Raw genomic sequence first — 22,752 nt, 5'->3', positions numbered from 1 at the left:
AGAGAGAGAGAGAGTGAGAAAGAGAGAGAGAGAGAGAGAGCAACAGGTCAGCGGGTCAGTACTGTATTGTGTGTATTCCCATCCTGTTTGTGGGTGGGTTCTGTTCTGTTCTGCCTGCTGTTATTGTTGGACCAGAGGTTGAATACCACAGCATGGGGAGTGTTCCTGATCTGACTATGCATACACACCCTTATGGACCTAAAGGATCCCTCTCAACCACACTGACCAGTCTCTTCTCTATGAACCATAGTGACCATTCACACTCACACCCATTCTGACCATAACAACCACTCACACACCCATGGGCCACAGTGGTCAATCTTATTCGTGAAACATAATCATCGCTCAAACCCATCGAAACCAGAGAGTCAAGCAAAGCCCTCTAATAATGTTTACATACTGTTTTACTCATTTCATATGTATATACTGTWTTCTGCTGTATACTAGTCAATGCCACTCCGACATTGCTCGTCCTAATATTTATATATTTCTTAATCCCATTAGTTTACTATTAGATTTGTGTGTATTGTTGTGAATTGTTAGATACTACTGCACTGTTGGAGCTAGGAACACAAGCATTTCGGTACACTCGCAATAACATCTGCTAAATATGTGTATGTGACCAATAGCATTTGATTTGATTTGAAGCATCATTGCCTTATAATCCTACAGCAGGGCAGCAAGAGGCAGAGGAAGAGACAGCAACAGAGGGTTTGGCGAAGGGGGAGAAGAGGGCAAAAAGAGAGAGTTCGACTTTGGAATGCATATGCAAAGGTCTCACTTGTCAAAAAGTCAAGGCAATCAAAAACAAAGGGCTGCCTTGTTTCAATACAAAATGACTCATACATCATCCACATATCCTAATATGACAAGGGTGCACATAGATGTGCCAGTGTGAAAATAAGTAAGCACACATATGATTATGTTATGATTCAAATCTAACCTATCACTCTACACGTGCAAGCAGACTCTACAGCGTTGTCAAAGGCTATCACTGCAGCTGAGCTTTTAGAGGATAACTTTGATGATGAGGAGCAGGAAGAGGAGGAGCAGGGGGAGGAGGAGCAGGAGGAGAAGGAGCAGGAGGAAGAGGAGCAGGGGGAGGAGGAGCAGGAGGAAGAGGAGCAGGAGGAGAAGGAGGAGGCGCAGGAGAAGGAGGAGCGGCAGGAGGAGGAGGAGCATGAGGAGGAGCAGGAGGAGAAGGAGGAGCAGGAGGAGGAGCAGGAAGACGAGGAGCAGGAGGAGGATCAGGAGGAGGATCAGGAGGAGGAGCCGGAGGGGAGAGGGAAAACAAAGTCAAGAGCCTTTAGAATGGAGTCAAATGAAGTTAACAGTCAGCGACTTTCAATTTGTCCCTGGTATCAGAGCACCTCCCCCCCTCTCTCCAGCAGCATGAGCATCCTACATTGTACAGACTGTGTGTCAGTTTGTATGCTTAGCAAATTAGGATTTCCCATCCAGAATTGATCATCCAACGGCATAGGGAGTCATCACACAAGAGGGAGTCCGAAAATGTAAAATATACAGAAGTTTATGAGCTTAACTCAGTCATCTGAGCTAAACTCAGCCTATCCACACAGTGTGTTAACCAGTGGATATGCGTGCTGGTATAAAACGATGGCATGCCAGAACAGAACATAGCTCTCACACTTCCTTTGTGGCTAGGGATCTCACATCCTCACAACAATCTGTCTTAAAATATTTCTCTGTCACTGTATGTACATTAGGGCAGCCCATGACAGACAGACACACAAACACACAAACACACACACACACACACCACATACACAACCTATGAGTTATTGCGTTCTCCACTTTTCTAATGTCCTTCTAAGACATAGTGTATAAAGGAGAGACTGAGAGAATTAAAGGAAGAGGATAAGACAGCTGACAGAAGGGGACTTGACAGCTTTTTGGGATGGTGCCATCTAGGATTAGCCGGAAACTAGACTGGGTGTCATTGTCTGTTGTATAAACAGTATAAACAGAACCAGTTCAGTAGTACCGGATGGAGTGTTGTAGATGGCACCACCTGTCAATGACATACTACAGACTCTTGTTGTCACCACTCTGTTGGTCTATAGTTGTCACGCCCTGACCTTAGTTATCTTTGTTTTCTTTATTATTTTGGTTAGGTCAGGGTGTGACGAGGGTGGTATGTGTGTTTTTGTCTGGTCTAGGGTTTTTGTATGTCAGCTGTTTATCGTTGTCTCTGATTGGGGATCCTATTTAGGTTGCCATTTTCCAGTTTGGTTTGTGGGTGATTGTCTATGTTGATGTTGCATGTCTGCACTCGTTATTCTTAGCGTCACGGTCGTTTGTTATTTTGTATAGTTTGTAATTGTTTGTTTCGGTGTTCTTTCGTTGTCATAAATAAGTATTTGTATTCACATCACGCTGCGCGTATCCTCACTACGACGATCYTGACAATAGTGCCATCCTGGCAGGGGGTACACAGCCATGAAACATCCAATAACCATGCCCCATGAAAATATACAGAAATAAATAAATAAATACATGAAAGAGAGCTGTGTTTAAACTGCGCCTGCTCTGCCAGCCCAGCCCTAGCAGACTATACTCCACTCCACCATTTACCATGATGTAGCGAGGCGACTAGCGTGAGCAGACTGGAGCTACGACGTCGCATAAAATGAAGTTTTTATGATAAACGACTGATTTCAGCACCCAAAGAATAATCTGCAAATACACAGGACATTGTTATTGTTTGGATGCTGTAATCAGAAGATGTTTATGTGACGTCGGCGCTCCAGTCGTCCCACTCTAGTCTCCTCTCAACTTCATGGTAAATGGTGGAGTTGAGTGTAGTTGGCTAGCCCTAGCCTGGGTGGAACATTGTGTTTGAGCAGCCTGTTGGTTCCCTCTGTGTCTGACAGGGTATCTCTTCCTGTTCAACAGCCTGATGAAGCTAAGCTGAGCACAGTGGGCCACACTCCCAACCGCAGCCGTGGGCCCCATGCCCAGGATAAACACACACACACACACACACACACACACACACACACACACACACACACACACACACACACACACACAGGCAGATAGGTGAGGAAGCAGAGAGGGAGAGAGAAAGAGACGACAGAGTGAGAGAGTGAAATCTCTTCCTGGTCTAACAGCTCTGCTCACGCCTGTCAGTAAACGCAGCAAATAAGACTGACTACCGAGCAGCAGAGCAGAGAACCCTGGGAGATGATGTCACCACTATGAAACTGTCACGCAGAAAGAGATTTTTTTTTAAACAGGTGAGAGTTTCCGTTTGGACCTGTCTGTTGTAAGAAACAGCTCATTGGGTTGACCTAGTAGAAATGCTTCACCATCAACACACCTAATCCCACTAAGAATCCTCCTGGCACAGGAGCCTACCTGTTTCAGTCCCGTCCCAACACATCCCTGTCTGCAGGCCATCCCATGCCAACTGATGCCCATGTCAAGTGAGCCCATCAGCCGCCCCTCCATGGGTCACTGGGGTGGCAGAGGGTAGCAGGCATGTCCACCTGTGCCACCTGCTGCCACACAGACAGTCAGCCTGATATCCTACCACACACAGGGCACTTTCAGGGCTGCCAGATCTCTCTACCAATCACAGGAGGGCATATAGAGAGGAGCGATCCCACAGAAACAGATAAGCCTGAGATCTCCTGAGGGGTATCCTACGATGAAAGACAGATCTACTCAGGGTGATCTAAAGCTAGCCAGCATCAGTTAGCTTCACATTCCAGCTCAGGCTTCATCCTTACTACGACGGTGGATATTGCTCGTCCGCCACTAACTCTAGCAGGCTTGTAACTGCATGTACATGTCACACATGGCTAGTCGAATGCCGAACTCTTCATTGAGACAATGCTGAAACATCAATCCACTGGGCGAGTCAGAGACACATTTTCACTTGTGTTGAAATCAAAATGAAAGAAAAGTTATCTTGCAAATTCAGCAGGCTATGGTGTGAAATAGGCTTTTAGAAGCGCTGTCTTTCTTTTATTACATATCGTTAATGCCGTCTTTGGTGTGCTTATCAATGCACAAGCACCTTTTTCCCCCCACTCCTATCAATAAAAGAAATATATGATGTCATACAAAAGTTTTACTGTGCGTGAAGCTTCAAATGCATCCGGTCATTACTAAATGTGTAATGTGATAGGTATTTTAATATTACTATTTTTTAACACATTAAAACATTTCATTAATAAAATATTTAATCAGTCTTCCTCAAATMAAGGGGATGATGACGCAATCTTTGCAAGAGGGAGGGAATGGAGCTGTGCGTAAGCATGGCCCCGGAGCACGTTAGTTCTGAAGAATTCGTTGCCATAGAAATGTACCTGCCTATCCGGTTATCCGGAGTTGAACTCAGAGTCCACCAGTCAACTCTCTAACTCCTCAGACCTGTTACGTAAAATACCCCTCTGGAGGATACAGGGCCCAGGCAGGCTGAGATGTGTCTCTATGTCAGAGATGGAGAAAGAAAGACAGAGACAACCTCTCAGGCAGAACAGGGGACCTGCAGCACAAAGGAGGGCTTAAGAGGAAACTCTTCTACCGATTAGATCAAGTCAGACAATATCAACTCCGGGTGAAAAGAAAACCTACTTTACACACACAAAGAAACGACAACAACCACACTCCGTATGAGGAGACAACTTCACATGGAACTCAGTGGATTAGTGTTTGGTTTGGGGATTTAAAAATATAACATATTTTCAACAAATAACTGAAATTAAAATAACATCAAACCCTCGTAAGGTCTTGTGGTCCTATGTCTCTACCGTTAGCTGTGTAGTGTGTTTATAAAAATAGGACAGAGCCACTGTTATGATGTGGGCTGTTGTGGTCCACATTGGCAACAGCAACTGAGCTGGCTCCTTTGATCTCTCTGTGTAAAACAGCTTGGCGTAATCTCACCCTTTGTTCTCTTGCTGAGGAAATGAAAGATGTTTACACCGACCATCTAATCTATCCAGATTTGCCCGTACGGAGGGAGATAATACCAGAATGCACTTCCCAGATTACCATTCCAAACCCAAATCCTCTTTGTGGAGGACGAGAGGAGCTGAGGGCCACATGTTCTTTCTGAGCACCTCCGGTGTAGCCGTCTCCTCTTCAGACATGACAAGTGGGAATGCCTTCTACATCACAGACAAAGCCATCACCAGAAACAACATTATAACTATTACACACTATGATACACCAATTTAAAGTCACAGCTCACTCTCAACAACAAAAACACATCTACATTTATCTACTGTACATTCAACAAATTCACAGATTCAAAGATGAAATAAAGCATTATGATTCCCAGTATGAAAGCACTCACCATCCAGAGAACGATATCTGTATCAATGAGTCACCAGGTCACCTCAGCTTCAACCAGGGATGTACAGAATAAATAAATAACAAACAAAACAAACAAGTGAATGTCACACTGCCTGTTCTTCATCCATGGCTGGTATATAGTGACCAGCGTGACCAAACAAAAGGATGGGTGGGCGCTAAGCCAGGGAGAAGACCCATATGCCACAGGAAAGGGGGACGACCCCCCACACAGCAAAAGCCTGATTAGGGCACAGATAAACAAACAGACACACACACACGCACACACACGCGCACACGCACAGACACACACACACAAAGAGGACGACCAGTATATATTCCAAGAAAGTCTTTCACAAATACCAATGACACCATTGACAAATCCTTCCCCTCTAGTATTGATGTCTTTCTCTCAGGGTCAACTGAAGTGGTATGAGGTAGGGAATTTATGACCCCAAGCTTTCAGCCCAATCATCCATCACTTTTATCTCTTCCCCTTCTGCCCCCCCCCATCAATTACAACCAGGTTCAGTGGATCCCAGAGATACAGTTGAAGTCCAACACTTAGGTGTTCAAACTTGTTTTTCAACCACTCCACACATTTCTTGTTAACAAACTATAGTTTGGCAAGTTGGTTAGGACATCTACTTTGTGCATGGCACAAGTAATTTTTCCAACAATCGTTTCCAGACAGATTATTTCACTTATAATTCACTGTATCACAATTCCAGTGGGTCAGAAGTTTACATACACTAAGTGGAGTGTGCCTTTAAACCGCTTGAAAAATTCCCAAAAATGTTGTCATGGCTTTTGAAGCTTCTGATAGGCTAATTGACACCATTTGAGTCAATTGGATGTGTACCTGTGGATGTATTTCAAGGCCTAKCTTCAAACTCAGTGTCTCTTTGCTTGACATCATGGGAAAATCAAAAGAAATCAGCCAAGACCTCAGAAAAGAATTGTAGATCTCCACAAGTCTGGTTCATCCTTGGGAGCAATTTCCAAACGCCTGAAGGTACCACATTCATCTGTACAAACAATAGTACGCAAGTATAAACACCATGGGACCACGCAGCCATCATACCGCTCAGGAAGGAGATGCGTTCTGTCTCCTAGAGATGAACGTGCTTTGGTGCGAAAAATGCAAATCAATCTTAGAACAACAGCAAAGGACCTTGTGAAGATGCTGGAGGAAACCGGTACAAAATAATCTATATCCACAGTAAAACAAGTCATATATCGACGTATGATTTATTTATTTAGAAGTACATGGGGAGGATCATGTGAAAATATTTGTCATGCTGGGGAGGGGGGAGTATTKATTTTTATGACACCTTGAGTTGGACCAGCCCCCCGTAAATGTTGATCTGTCCCTAAGATGAAGGAAGTTCAAACACAGAGAGATGGGAAAGGGAGAGGGAGAGACTAAAGTCGAAAGCTAAATCTGAGGATTGAGTGAGGTTCTAACTTTCCCAAAGAAAAGATCCCAGTGGCTTAATGAGAACTGTCAATCATCCACTGGGGCTGGGCAAGTCAGCATCCCAGAATTCCTAATCTGCCTGTCTAGAGGAGCGTAACGAGAGGACGTGTGTTACCATTTAAGGCTGATTCCATTGCCCTATCCCCGGGTAGAGGACTCTGAGCTGAGCCAACAGGTTTCAATCTGTTAACCAGGGCTGCTATGACACTCCTTCCACCCTTACAGGGAGAGAGGTCAAAAAGAAAGAGAGAGTGAAAAAAAGAGTGAGAGAGAAAAAGAAAGAAAGAAATGTAGGCTGTATCAACAGGCTGGGAGAAGGAGTGCCAAAAAGCTTTTAACAAGTAGCAGAGTCCATATGTAGAACTGAAAGGGAACGTGTTAAGACACATAGTAACTGTATATAAACGCATGACCTGGAAAGGCCATGATATCACCAACGAGAGTGGGGCAATGGCTAGCAGAGAGGGAGAGGCGATTTCTTTGTGAATGTTGATATGAAGCAAAGGTAGAGAAGAAAGGAGGATTTCCTCAGGTTTGGCAGTAATGTGAATGCACTAGGTGTTTGCATGTCTGTGTCTCGGCACATATTTTAAATGGATTCAGCCAACTGCCAGCCAACCTTCCTCTACCGCTCTACAGGTAACTACCAAAATAAAGGAAACACAGTAAATGAGGGATACAAAGTATATCGAAAGCAGGTGCTTCCACACAGGTGTGGTTCCTGAGGTAATTAAGCAATTAACATCCCATCATGCTTAGGGTCATATATTAAAATACTGGGCAGGCCATTACTTTGGCCACCATGCCTATGCCTCAATAGGATGACAATGCCCCCATCAGCAGGGCACGAGTGGTCACTGAATGGTTTGATGAGCATGTCAACGATGTAAACCATATGTCATGTCTGTCTCAGTCACCAGATCTCAACCAGATTGAACACTTATGGGAGATTCTGGAGACAGCGTTTTCCACCACTATCAACAAAACACCAAACGATGGAATTTATCGTGGAAGAACGGTGTCGCTGCCCTCCAATAGCATTCCAGACATTTGTAGAATCTATACCAAGGTATATTGAAGCTGTTTTGGCACAACGCCCTATTAAGACACTTTATGTTAGTGTTTCCTTTATTTTGTCAGTTACCTGTATGAGTGACACACAGTAACCTCCCATGCTGTATGTATTCCCCTCCTCTCCCCTCTCCAGCACACACTCCCAGTGACGTGGTGTTTACCCAGGGAGGCTGAGGTATTCCCCTCCTTACTGGACTGCTGTGGAGGACACCAGGTCATGAGATAAGAGGTCAATCACTGACTAACACACTTCAGAGTCCACACTGACACTGACACCCTAGACCAGGTGGAGAGACAGGATACAGACTGACAATGTCCTCACCGCAGAGAGGATTACGTTCTCTTGAAGGGACCACTGCAATTCTCCTGATTGGGACAGTGAGCTCAGTCACAATATAACCATGAAGTGGATGTGAGTATATGTCAGTGGAAGTAAGCAGAGAATGGGGGGGCGAGGGGCTTTCCTACCACTCATTCCAGACTGATATGAAAAGCAGGGATGTGGGGGGAATAGACCTTGGTGTCGTAGATACAACGCAGACCTTGTCTGAGGGCCTGTAACCCAATGCCATGTTTCAGCGTGGGAGTCATGGAGTGTGTGAGTGGAATTGGTTCTGACTCAATTTCACACACAAATGGGTGTACACGTGAGTGTTTGTGCACGCACGTATGCACACACACACACACACACGCACACACACACACACACAGAGAGATAGACCCCTTTCTAAAGGTAAATTAGTTTTCTGTATAAACTGGCGTAACAGTAGCCCCCTCTGGACATATCAGCCGTCTTCATTCTGCCTGGTGGGCAGCAGGACCCCCAAGCCCAACACGTCCACTTCAGCAGAGGGCTGAGTAAGTGGCCTTAGGGAAAGCTGTCTGTACGAGGCTGAGTGCTTATTCTGGGTTCCCTGACGGGGGAGCCAGACCACTCAGTACCCTTTTCTGGGCAGAGAGAGAGACAGAGAGAGACAGAGAGACAGAGCGAGGAGAAGACAGAGAGCAGAGAGGAAGCAGAGAGAGAGAGAGAGAGAGAGAGAGAGAGAAGAGAGAGAGAGAGAGAGAGAGAGAGAGAGAAGAGAGAGAGAGAGAGAGAGACAGAGAGAGACAGAGAGAGAGAGAGAGAGCAGAGAGAGAGAGAGACCAGAGAGCAGAGAGAGAGAGAGAGAGAGAGAGACAAGAGAAGAGCAGACGAGATAGAGACAGAGAGAGAGACGAGAGAGAGAGACAGAGAGAAGACAGAGACAGAGAGATCAGAGAGAGAGAGAGAGAGAGAGAGAGAGGAGAGAGACAGAGAGAGAGAGAGAGAGAGAGAGAGAGAGAGAGAGAGAGGAGAGAGGAGCAAGAGAGACAGAGAGAGAGAGAGAGACAGAGAGAGAGAGAGAGAGAGAGAGAGAGGAGAGAAGAGAGAGAGAGAGAGAGAAGAGAGAGAGAGAGAGAGAGAGAGAGAAGAGCAGAGAGAGAGAGAGAAGACAGACAGACAGAAGAGAGAGAGAGAGAGAGGAGAGAGAGAGAGAGAGAGAGAGAGAGAGAGAGAGAGAGAGGACCAGAACATCCAATCAATCAGGATAAACCAAATTACAACATAGTCAAAACAAAACTACATTGCTTATTGGGGAAACACAGCACAGAACACAAAGCAAATAATGCAGTGCTATCTGGCCTAAATCGAACAGTACACCGTGGCTAAAATATTTGACCATGGTTACTCATACTCAATCAAAACCTTAGAAAAAACCTTGAAAAGTACAGGCTAGTGAGCACAGCCTTGCCATTGAGAAGGGTAGACACAGGAAAACCTGGCTCCCTGTAGAGGAAAGGCTGTGCAACCACTGCACAAGCAGCAGAACCTGAGACGGAGCTGCATTTCCTGACAATGTAAAAACTATAAAACAATTATGAGTGCTCTTTAGTGTTCATTTCCCAATTTGAAACCCTTATTCAAGGCTTTCAAAGACCTCTCTGATGAGAAATGGCTACCTGTCCTGTTGGGGGAGGACGCCGAGAAGCTGTGGGTTGCAGCGCACTAAATCTTGCTGCTTGCCATAATAGTTGAGGGACAGTGTCTGACAGACCAATCCAACCTGCACATGTACTCTACTGCGTATGCTTATTGTTATTGTTGAATGTATGGTTATTTTGACCCTTGGTTATTGTTGTTACTGTTGTCCCGTTGACAATTTTGATTCTATTTTTATTTTATTTTTATATTGTAAATATCCAAAAATAAGCTTTGGCAATATGTACATTGTTACGTCCATTGCCAAATATAAAGCGAATTTGAATTCGAATTGACAGAAGAGAGAGAGAAGACAGAGAGAGGAGAGAGAGCAGAGGAAGAGAGAGAGAGAGAGAGAGAGAGAGGAGAGAGAGAGAGAGGAGAGCGAAGAGAGAGAGACGAGAGAAGAGAGAGAGAGAAGAGAGAGAGAGAGAGAGAGACAGAGAGAGAGAGAGATAAGAAGAGAGAGAGAGAGAGAGAGGAGAGAGAGAGAGAGAGAGAGAGAGGAGGAGAGGAGAGAGAACAGAGAGAGAGAGAGAGCGAGAGAGAGAGAATGAGTCCCTATATTTGCTGCAGTCCTTATATGGGTACTCCTCCTTCTGTACTGCGTGTGGAACTACTCCGTAGGAGGAAGTGACTCTGTAACGTCTAAACCATCAATACAACTCATTACCGGTCCCTCGCTCTAACACTGACAGGTGTGTGCGTGCGTGTCTGTGCGTGTGTACTGTGTTTGCAAACTTGGGAGTCTGTGTCAAAGGGTAAACATATGTTTGAGGAACTAAAACAGTCATATTGGCAAAATATGAAGCGATTCAATGTAGTGTATTTAGCTGTGTGCCAGGCAGTGCACTAGACACCTGAATTGTTCCTATAGCAGCTCTCATACAGCTCCTGTTTGATAGACAGTAGCGCAGGGCATTTCCTGTCTGAATAGGGTAAGTGAGAAAGGGGGTACAGAAGGAAACATAAAGTAATTCCCCATGATTGGAGCATATCTCCTTCCTGTCTGACTGTATGTGTTGAGGGCTACCGTGTGAGTCGCTCACTCCCAGAGGTGAGACGTAAGGCACACTCTGTCATGTTCCTCACAGGAAAGAGATGGGAAGCGGAGAATAATCTGTAAAGCTGCAGAAAAAAATAGGCAAAATGCAACCTCCATCGCTCGCTAAAGAGAGCTGCCAAGTAAAACAAGATGGGAAATCACTTCTGAGGAGAAAACAAAACTTCATCAGATTTTCTTTCATTCTGCAAAATGTGCTCTGAGTTAGCCTAGCAATCAGAATCAGCCATAGCTCAAAGTGTAATAAGTGTTCGTAGTAGTAAGCCCAGCAAACCGGGAACATTCTCAGAACATTCTCAGAACCCGATAGGGTTTTATCAAACATTAAGATGATAACATCCCAAAACAAATACTTTTTCTGATAACAAAATAAAACATTTCCTCAAATGTTCTAACGGTCACAAAAATGTTGTGCACATCTGTAGCGACCATCAAAGAACATTCCCCAAAACTTTTCATTAGGTTTCCAGGTAATGTAATAACACTATGTACCAGTAATGTTTTCCCAGCAAAATTGTTTCTGTGAAAGTTCCCAGAACTAGGAATGTTCTTGCAACATTAGGCAAATGTTTTATACAAACATTCTATGATTATCAGCATGACTGAACAGTTTTTTGTTATGAGAATATTTGCCGCCAACCTAACAAATTTTCTGGGAAATTTCACAGAAACAATTTTCGTCACTCATTTAATCACTAAGTTAGCTCCAAGCTAGCCTGCGTGTCAGTTAGCAAAACAGAAATAGCCTGTGCTCAAAGTTAGCGATTAAACCAAGTTAGCTTGTGCTAAATTGTATACATTGCAATGCTGACAGTGTAACGATCGTCTTGAGGAGAGAGATTGGACCAAGACGCAACGGGTAATGAAGACATGATGAATTTATTAAACAAGACGAAAACGAACTACACTTGATAATTAACAAAATAACAAAACMACGTAGACAGACCTGAACTGGAAAAACTTACATAAACACGCAGAACAGGAATAGACTACACAAACCGAAACAGTCCCGTGTGGCGCGACAAACACAGACACGGAAGACAATCACCCACAAACAAACAGTGAGAACATCCTACCTTAATATGGTTCTCAATCAGAGGAAATGAATTACACCTGCCTCTAATTGAGAACCATATCAGGTAACCCATTAACCAACATAGATACACATAGCATAGAATGCCCACCCCAACTCACGCCCTGACCGACTAAACACATACAAAAACAACAGAAAACAGGTCAGGAACGTGACAGACAGTTTGGCCCGTGCTCAGACAGACAGGCTCAGATCTAGCCTGGCCCCTGAGGTTAGCAGCTACACGGATCATCAAGATTGTGCCCAACCCAGGGTTTTCAGCCTGTACACACATGGGCAGATTTGACCATTGCGATTAAATAATTCCATTATCATCTGCAGACAATCTCATTCTAGCAGGCCTCTCATGTTCATCAACACTGACAGCGCTCCAAAACACTGAGGACATCCTCCATGTACCTGACCATCCTTCCTTCTCTGTCCTCGTTTATTTCAAACCGCTTTTCTCTGCCTCCTCTGTGACTCTATCTGTTAAAACTCTCTCCTCCAACCTCTCAATTTTTATCTCGTCTAGACATCTCATTTTATACTACCCGCTTCACCTCCATCTCTTTCAATGTTTTCTCTCTCTGTTTAAATGAAGCTGACACAGCACCTGCGAGAGTCGGCAATACAGTATTTAACTGGAGGAGGAATGAGAGCCGTCTCACGTATGTGATATATAGTAGATTTTTTTGACATTTTTTATTTAACCTTTATTTAACTAGGCAAGTCAGTAGATAAGGTTGAGCAGTGCTGTCTGAAGCCAGGCAAAAGTGAAATGACAGAGCCATGTGGTTGAGCACGGCATGAGGCTTAATCCACAGTAATACGTCTGTAGATGAAGGAGGGGATAAGCCCAGCTAACTGACACTGAGATCCATACGGCTGCAGAGCCTTCAGCCTTCCTGGAAGCAACAGCAGAGTAGACTAAAGGAGGAATCCCACAACTACGTGGACAGAGCTTCTACTGGATCTAGGGTTGAGTCAGGCTAGTATTTAGTATTTATTAGATTCCCTATTATCTGCTGCCAAGACAAATTAACAATATAAAATCCACAATACCACAACATTATAATGTGTGTGAAGAGTGTGTGTGTGTGTGTGTGTGTGTGTGTGTGTGTGTGTGTGTGTGTGTGTGTGTGGTGTTCTTCACGCCCGTTGTGCCGTGAGGTGTTGTTGTATCTGATTTGTAAATCTGATTTTACTGCTCACTTGAGTTACTTGATGTGGAATAGAGTTCCATGTATCATCGGCTCTATGTAGTACTGTGCATTATCCAGAGTCTGTTTTTGTACTTGGGGACTGTGAGAGACCCTGTGATATTGTTCTGTGTGGGCCACACTTGTTCATTTAGCAGAACAAGATTTTTAGAATCCATGCCTTGTGTGCCAGTGGCTTTGGTGCCCTTGGCTGAATATAATAATTATAATTCTCTTCTCTCGCTGCGTGCCGAATCCCCTCTCATCACATGGCAGCCGAAGCATCTTCATACAGGCTCGAAGCACCTCTCACTCACATGCTCGAAGCACCTCTCACTACATGGTCAAGCCTTCTCACCACATGACTCGAATCACCTCTCACTCACATGATTCTCAGTCCTGTAACGGATCGATTCTGGGAAGAAAGAAGTGACCAAACGCAGCGTTGTAAATCGTCCATGTTTAATATTTATTTTAACTCGAACATAGACAAAATAACACAAATTAACCAACACGAAAACAGTCTCGTATGGTCATAACACAGAGAGCATGAAAACGTACCACGAACCCAGTGGGCAAGAGCTACTAAGTTATGGTCTCATCAGAAGACAAAGCGATAGGACAGCTGCCCTTATGAGACCACACCCGGCAAACCAACAAAGAAAATACAAACCATAGACACAGAGATGCCCACCCAACTCACCCCTGACTAAACACAAATAGAACATAAAAGGATCTCAAGTCAGACGTGACTTACCCACCCCCCCCCCCCAAAGGTGCGTACTCCGGCCGGAAACCCTAATCATAGGGAGGTCTGAGCTGGGATCTATCCGCCGTGGGCGTCTGGTGGGGGGTGACTGGACCCGTTCCTATACCTAGGCATTGGCCCCACTTAGGTGGCGGCTCTGAGAGGGGACACCTCGCCGCGACCCACCTGATGGGACCCTGCCACGTCAGGACAGAGGGGGCCGACTGAAGCCGGCGAGGCGAGCTCTGGCAAATCCGGACAGGAGGGCAGAACTCTGCACTCCGACAGCGAAGGACCTGCAGCTACCGGACTTGAGGGTCGCTGAGGCTCCGACGACAAGGCGACGCGGAGGCTCCGACTGGGAAGGCGATCGCTGAAGTCCGCCTGCAGGCGTCCTGAAGAATCCGACTGACCCTTCGTTGACCGTGCCGATAAATCCATCACTGCAGCTTCTCCATGATCTACGAGGCTTCGTGCCATGGATCAACATTGAAGGCTCGTGCCAGGATCACATTGGAGGCTCGATCGCCATGGATCCTCCAGGGGCTTCGGCACATGATCATCATGGAGGCTTCATCCATGACATTCATCAACTGGAGCAGATTCAGTTGCCAATGAATTCAACTGGAGCTTCGTGCATGAATCATCACTGGAGGCCTTCCTGCCATGAATCATCCACTGAGGCTCGCTTCCATGGGATCATCCCTGGAAGCTTCTTGCCATGGATCATCACTGGAGGCTTCGTGCCATGGATCATCACTGGAGGCTTCGTGCCATGGATCATCACTGGAGTGGAGAGACACACAGGAGGCCTGGCTCTGGGAGAAGGCACATGACTCACCAGGCTGGGGAGACATGCAGGAGGGTTAGGGCTTAGCACAGGCACAGGACTCACCAGGATGGGGAGACATGCAGGAGGCCTTGTCCTTGGCCGAGGCACCGGATACACTGGGCCGTGGAGGCACACTGGAGGTCTCGAGCAAAGAGCCTGCACAACCCGTCCTGGCTGGATGGTGACTTTGGCCCTGCACGTGCGGGGCGCAGGCACAGGACGCACTGGGCTGTGCAGACGCACTGGAGACACAGTGCGCAGAGCCGGCGCAGGATATCKTGGGCCGTAGAGARGRACTGGAGGTCTGGCGAGCAGGGCTGGCACAATCCTTCCTGCCTGGATGCTCACCCTAGCCCAGCAGATTCGAGGAGCCGGGCTAAGAACACGTACTGGAGACACCGTGCGCTCCACCGCAAAACACGGTGCCTGACCAGTACGACGCCCGCCACGGTAAGCACGGGGAATTGGCTCAGGTCTCCAACCTGGCTCAGCATTTTTMMGGGGGGGCTGCCTCTCGGGCTTCCTTGCCAGCCGTGTTCCCTCATAACGGCGGTTCCCTTTTCCTGCTGCCTCCGCTCTCCTGGCTGCCTCCACCTGTTCCCATGGAAGGCGATCCCTTCCAGCCAGGATCTCCTTTCCATGTGTAGGATCCCTTGCCGTCCAGGATGTCCTCCCATGTCCAGTCCTCTCTTCCACACTGCTTGGTCCTTTGGTGGTGGGTAGTTCTGTAACGATCCTCTTCGTCTGATGAAGAGTAGTCAAGATCGGACCAAAACGCAGCGTTGTAAGTGTCCATGTTAATATTTATTTTAAATCAGAACACTAAAACAAAATAACAAAAATAGACCAACACGAAACAGTTCTGTCTGGTGCAAACATAGAGACAGAAAACAACTACCCACAAAACCCATGTGGGAAAGAGCTACCTAAGTATGGTTCTCAATCAGAGACAACGATAGACAGCTGCCTCTAATTGAGAACCACACCCGGCCAACCAACAAAGAAATACAAAACATAGAACACAGAACATAGAATTCCCACCCCAACTCACGCCCTGACCAAACCAAAATAGAGACATAAAAAGGATCTCTAAGGTCAGGGCGTGACACAGTCACGTGATCGGGTCTTTCTCACAAGCTACAAGTGAAGACAGAAACATCGGGGACACAACTGCACGTGTGCTTATCCGAGGCGCATATTGAAGATATTGGAAGACATGTCCACATTTACTGTTCGTCAGCCAACAAGATGAGTAGGTCTAACAAACAGCAAAAGCACTAGCCTATGTCAATCTACTATCCCCCATAGTACAAAAGTTGACTTACTCTGTTCTGTGCGAGAAATAAATATTCCAAACATAGTCTGGGACAGCTGTGGGATGCGATAGATCCAAAATTAATACTAGCATAAAAAAAACAGTTTAAACTTTTTTGGGATAGGGGCCAGCATTCTGAATTTTTGATGAAAAGCGTGCCCAAAGTAAACTTCCTACTACTCAGGCCCAGAATCTAGTATATGCATATAACTTGTGGATTTGGATAGACAACACTCTAATGTTTCCAAAACTGTTAAAATAATATCTGTGAGTATAACAGTACTGATATGGCAGGCGAAAACCTGAGGAAAATCCATCCAGGAAATGCTTTTATTTTGAAATGGCTGTTTTTCCATTGAAAGCCTATCCACCATACAAAGACTTATGACACAGTTCACAATCCCTATGGCTTCCACTACATGTGGCCAGTCTTTAGGCATTGTTTCAGGCTTTTAATCTGAAAAATGAGGGAGAAACACCACTTTCAATGAGAGAACAGTGGAAATTTCCAGACATGAGTCCTGCGTGTGACCGGGAGCACGCCTTTCTTGATTTTCCTTTTCTATTGACGAAGCTATTGTCCGGTTGAAATATGATCAATTATTTATGACAAAAACAACCTGAGGATTGATTATAAACATCGTTTGACATGTTTCTACAAAACTTTATGGTACTTTTTAGATTTTTCGTCTGCCTGCTGTGACCACGCTTTGTTCCAATGGATTACTGAACAAAACGCGCTAACAAAACTGAGGTTTTTGAACATAAAGAGTGAATTTATCGAACAAAACAAATATTTATTGTGTAACATGGAGTCTTGGGAGTGCAACCATATGAAGATAATCAAAGGTAAGTGATATATTCTATCGCTATTTCTAACTTTTGTTACTCCTCTTCCTAGCTGGTTACTGTTTGTAATGATTTGTCTGCTGGGCGCTGTTCTCAGATAATCGCATGGTTTGCTTTCGCCGTAAAGCCTTTTTGAAATCTTACACAGCGGTTGGATTAACAATAAGTTTATCTTTAAGCTGATGTATAACTCTTGTATCTTTTATGTATGTTTATCATGAGCATTTCTGTTTTGTTGAGTTTCACGCTCTGCAATTTCACCGGATGTTGTTTGAGACAGTGGATTACTGAACAAAATGCGCTAACAAAACGGAGGTTTTTGGATATAAAGAGTGACTTTATCGAACAAATCGAACATTTATTGGGTAACTGGGAGTCTTGGGAGTGCAACCATATGAAGATCATCAAAGGTAAGTGATACATTTTATCGCTATTTCTGACTTTTGTTACTCCTCTTCTTGGCTGGTTACTGTTTGTAATGATTTGTCTGCTGTTCTCAGATCGCATGATATGCTTTCGCCGTAAAGCCTTTTTGAAATCTGACACCTTGGCTGGATTAACAACAAGATAAGCTTTATTTTGATTTATTGCACTTGTGATTTTATGAAAGTTAAATATTTATAGTAATTTAATTTGAATTTGGTGCTCTGCAATTTCACCGGATGTTGTCAAGGTGGGACGCTATTAGGCTATTTCTTCACATTTTAAGCTTAGCAATGCGCACACGTTATTAGGCTCTACACCCATTGTAAAGCGGATTCATGTGCTTAATTTGAGTTATTTGGCCACTTTAGTTGTGATACAAACCTTATGAAAACATATAGTCTAGGCTACTTGAAGTGTGCAACTACGATTTGAAAAAGTCACCAAAAAAAGCATGCGTTGTTTCTTGCCCTAAGCATCATTCACAAGTGATAATATATCAATCACAAGTGATAGGCTAATATTGTCACCCATCACACTATTCTTAATTTCATCTTGTCTTTACATATACTAAATAATATATGTGTGAAATGTGTTATAATTTAGAATGGACCATTATCATGCACCTGTATTGAACAGGAGCAGCGGGGGGGAAAAAACATGTTGTCTATGCACTTAAGTAGCGAATGAAGGATGCTTTTCCTGTGGTTCATTTTCATGCCAGCCAGGTAGGCTTTACTCCTGTTTTAAAGAGAAACTATTTGCTTAATATTAGGAAAGTTGAGAAATAAATATAGTAGGCCTAACCTATAGAAAGTTGGTGGGATCACTCTGTTTTCTCATGCAATTGCATAGCCTATAGAAATGTTGCTCAACATGAGCTCATGGGCTGTTTGATGAGATTTTCYAATACATTTGCATTGATGTCAGAGTGATTAGAGGAACAATAGAGTGCTGAGTACAAGGAAGTTAGCAAGTTTGGTAGGCTACTAATGTTCAGCATCAGAGGCTTGGAGAAACCTAAATACTGTGACTAAACGGTCATGTGGAATTTGACTGCCGTCATGACTCGTGACTGCCAGTGTGGTGGTAATACGGTCACCGTAACAGCCCTAGGTCTGAGCTGTGTGTTAGCTGTTTGAACAGACCGTTTTGTGCTTTTAACATGTCAATACCTCTCACAAAGACAAGTAGTGATGGAGTCAATCTCTCCTCCACTTTGAGCCAGGAGAGATTGACATGCATGTTATTGATATATGCCCTCAGTGTACATTTAAGGGCCAGCTGTGCTGCTCTGTTCTGGGCTTTTAATTTTTGATATATTTACGACTAGATCATTACTTGTTACCCATTCTGAAAGTGACTGCAGCTCTATATGAAGTGCGGCAGTGATTTGACTTACTGTGGCCAAGCTGAGTAAATACTGTAAGTGGATGTAAACATTGTAAATCTTTAGGGTGTATGTTTTGGTAGAGAGGTTACCTGGGGGTATCTTTCCTGTTCTCCAGGCTGTCACAGAGTCCTTTAGACGGGGTCGACCTCCCGCTGCTGTCAGGGTCCTGGGAGGGGGGCATGGGGTAGGCCTGGTTAAGTAGGGGTGTGCGGCGGCCCTCTCCTCCCCCTCTCTGGGGCTTGATGGGGCCGTTCAGGCCCGTCTCTGAGCTCCTCTTCATGGCCTGTAGCTGGGCCAGGGGCACGATGTCGCAGGCCTGGGGCCGGTGCCACACTGTCTGCTGACTGGCACTGTTGTAGTAGTAGAAGCGGTTGTTGTGACTGTCAAACAGCTCCCACCACTGGCTGCCATCGGACTGGCGCACGGAGGCGCCTGCTGGGGGCTCCCAACCACACTCCCCCGATGCCAGGTTCACGTACATGCGCTCCTGCGAGCGCGGCTCCAAGATCTCCACCCAGTCACAGCTGGAGAGGAGAGAGGGGGAACATGGAAAATGTAGTCAAGTTTTGAAGACTGTACTGTATATGACCACTGTATACTGAAAAATACAGTGCTTTCAAAACGTATTCACACCCCTTGACTTTTTCCACATTTTGTTGCGTTACAGTCTGAATTTAAAATGTATAAAAAATGGATTTTGTGTCACTGTCCTAGAAGCGGCAGGTAGCCTAGTGGTTAGAGTGTTGGGCCAGTAACCGAAAGGTTGCTTGCCGAATCCCCCGAGCTGACAAGGTAAAAATCTGTTGTTCTGCCCTTAACAAGGCAGTTAACCCACTGTTCCTAGGCTGTCATTGTAAATAAGAATTTGTTCTTAACTGACTTGCCTCGTTAAATAAAATAAAAATACCCTGAAGTGGATTTATGTTTTTTGAAATGTTTACAAATTGATTAAATGAAAAGCTGAAATGTCTTGAGTTAACATGTATTCAAACCCTTTGTRATGGCAAGCCTAAATACGTTCAGGAGTAAAAATGTGCTTAGCAAGTCACATAAGTTGCATGGACTCATTCTGTGTGCAATAATAGTGTTTACCATGATTTTTGAATGACTACCTCATCTCTGTACCCCACACATACAATTATCTGTAAGGTTCCTCAGCCGAGCAGTAAATTTCAAACACTGTTTCAACCACAAACACCAGGGAGTTTTTCCAATGCCTCACAAAGAAGGGCATGGTGAAGTTATTAATTACACTTTGGATGGTGTATCAATACACCCAGTCACTACAAAGATACAGGCGTCCTTCCTAACTCAGTTGACGTAGAGGAAGGAAACCGCTCAGGGATTTCACCATGAGGCCAATGCTGACTTTAAAACAGTTACAGAGTTCAATGACTGTGATAGGAGAAAACTGAGGATGGATCAACGACATTGTAGTTAAACCACAATACTAACCTAAATGATGGTGTGAAAAGAAGGAAGCCTGTACAGAATATAAAATACTCCAGAAAACTTGGATTCTGTTTGCAATAAGGTACTAAATTAAAWCTGCAAAACATGTGGCCAAGAAATTAACTTAATGTCCTGAATACAAAGCGTTATGTTTAGGGCAAATCTAACACAACACGTCACTGAGTACCACTCTTTYTATTTTCAAGCATGGTGGTGGCTGCATCATGTTATTGGTATGCTTGTCATCGGCAAGGACTAGGGAGTTTTTTGGAGGATAAAAATAAATGGAATTGAGCTAAGCACAGGCAAAATCCTAGGAGAAAACCTGGTTCAGTCTGCTTTCCACCAGACACTGGGAGATGAATTCACCTTTCAGCAGGACAATAKCCTAAAACACAAGACCAAATCTACAATGGAGTTGCTTACAGTACCAAGACGACATTGAATGTTTCTGAGTGGCCTAGTTACGTATTGACTTGAAAATCTATGGCAAGACTTGAAAATAGTTGTCTAGCAATGGTCAACAACCAACTTTAGAGCTTGAAGAATTTTTTGGGAAGAATAATGTGCAAATATTGTACAACCCAGGTGAGCAAAGCTCTTAGAGACTTACTTTGAAAGACTCACAGCTGTAATCGCTGCCAAAGCTGATTCTAACATGTATTGACTCAGGGGTGTGAATACTTAAGTAKATTTGATTTCTGTATTTTTATCTTCAATACATTTGCAAACATTTCTAAAAACATGTTTTCACTTTGTCATTATGGGGTATTATGTGTAGATGAGTGAGATAATTATATATTTTTTAAATCCATGTTAAATTCAGGCTGTAACACAATAAAATGTGTAATAAGTCAAGGTGTGTGAACACTTTCTCAAGGCACTGTAGGTCAAAGCAGTATTTTTCTCCAACCTGGAAAATCAGTGATGATATCAAATATTTTTGATCAGCTATGTGAATATGGACCAAAGAGATTTGTCTTTGTGTATGAGTCTGGGCGTGTACAGTACGGGCACATTTGTGTGTGTGTGAGGGCTTTCCGGTCCTAAGCATACAACCATTCCACAGAGTAGCTGAGTCAGACCTGAGTTAGGTCGTTCTGTTGTAGAGTAAACAACAGGTGCAGCAGCTATTGATACCTACRAGTCCTTAGCCACGAGCTACTTCACTGAAACGACAGTATCCACAACTCCTGACTCAGACAGTCACTCAGTCACATACACTCCCTGAAAAGTGAGAGCCGGTGAGAGTGACCCAGAATTAAACAAAAATGACATCCACAGGTGGCTGAAGGATTGAAGTAAGTGGAGAAGGAGGGTGTGTTTAACGCCTTTCCCTGAGCCCTTGCTCTCCTGCTGACCATGGTTGGATGAGCTCCAGGGCTAACCTCCAGGCCAGTGGACAGAGAACCAGGGGAAGCTGGGGCCATGATCTACTACTCTCCCTAGGCTGGCTGGATGACAAAGAGGCCCGGGCCCTGGTCCCAGCTCCCAGGTTTTTATCTCCTCACAGAGAGGCCAAACAAAGGAGACAGGCCAGGGATTAAGTGGCATCTAATCCACTGGCCCACCTGGCAGAGAGAGAGAGAGAGAGAGAGAGAGAGAGAGAGAGAGAGAAACCACACACACAGCACACACACACACACACACAACACACACACACACACCCACACACCCAGCCACACCACACACACCACACACACACACACAGCACACACACACACACACACCACACACACACACACACAACACACAAACCCAATCACCTGTTTAAACATGTCAGTAAAGAAAGCAAGGCCCTCACAGTCCTTTCACACCACAAGAGGTGGAAGATCACCCCACACATCCTTGCTAAAGACCCTCTCAGACTGTTAAAAGCTCAACTATTTGGTTTCTGTGAAAAATGTGTATAAAACAATCCTGTCACAGTCCTACAAATTGGCACACTGTTCTGAGTATCCTCCTCAACAACATGCAATGCCTTACGCTAACATCAGGACAATAATACAGGCATGGAAACTAAACTACTATCTTTTGGCCCATGTCAGTCACACTCACATACACACTTAAACCAGAAGTGAGAGGATTCCTGCTTCTGGGTGCTCCACAGAATGCTGAGTCAACGGCCGTCCTGCGGTGCTGTATGGCGGCTGTACACTGTGGTTGGGGGAAGTTTTTTATGTTGGTGTGTGTTTGTTTGTTTGATGTGTGTGAAGAGAAACTATCTCTACGGAGATCAAAACCATCGAAATTGACCCTCCACAAATAAGCTAATTCCCATGTGAGAGAGAGAGAAGAAAGAAATGGATGGATAAAGGGTGAGCAAGAGACAGACGGATAGAGAGAATGATAGAGAGAGGAAGGGGGATGAGAGAGAGAGAGAGAGAGAGAGAGAGAGAGAGAGAGAGAGAGAGAGAGAGAGAGAGAGAGAGGAGAGAGAGAGAGGAAGAGAGAGAGAGAGAAGAGGAGAGAGAGAGAGAGAGAGAGAGAGAGAGAGAGAGAGAGAGAGAGAGAGGCTTTTA

General features: G+C 44.7%; 1 protein-coding gene across 1 annotated transcript in view; it reads right to left on the bottom strand.

The window, feature by feature from the left end:
• arhgap46b (Rho GTPase activating protein 46b) overlaps nucleotides 1-22,752 on the bottom strand; it is a 90,021-nt gene that overhangs the window by 36,405 nt on the left and 30,864 nt on the right. The window contains exon 2 of the mRNA XM_023991091.2: nucleotides 18,868-19,302. Within this exon, the coding sequence (XP_023846859.1) occupies nucleotides 18,868-19,302 (435 nt within the window). The remainder of the gene's footprint in view (nucleotides 1-18,867; nucleotides 19,303-22,752) is intronic.

The sequence above is a fragment of the Salvelinus sp. IW2-2015 genome, linkage group LG7, assembly GCF_002910315.2.
Source record: "Salvelinus sp. IW2-2015 linkage group LG7, ASM291031v2, whole genome shotgun sequence".
NCBI lineage: Eukaryota > Metazoa > Chordata > Actinopteri > Salmoniformes > Salmonidae > Salvelinus > Salvelinus sp. IW2-2015.
Note: the sequence above shows the minus strand (reverse complement) of the source record. Positions and strands in the feature narration are given on the sequence as shown.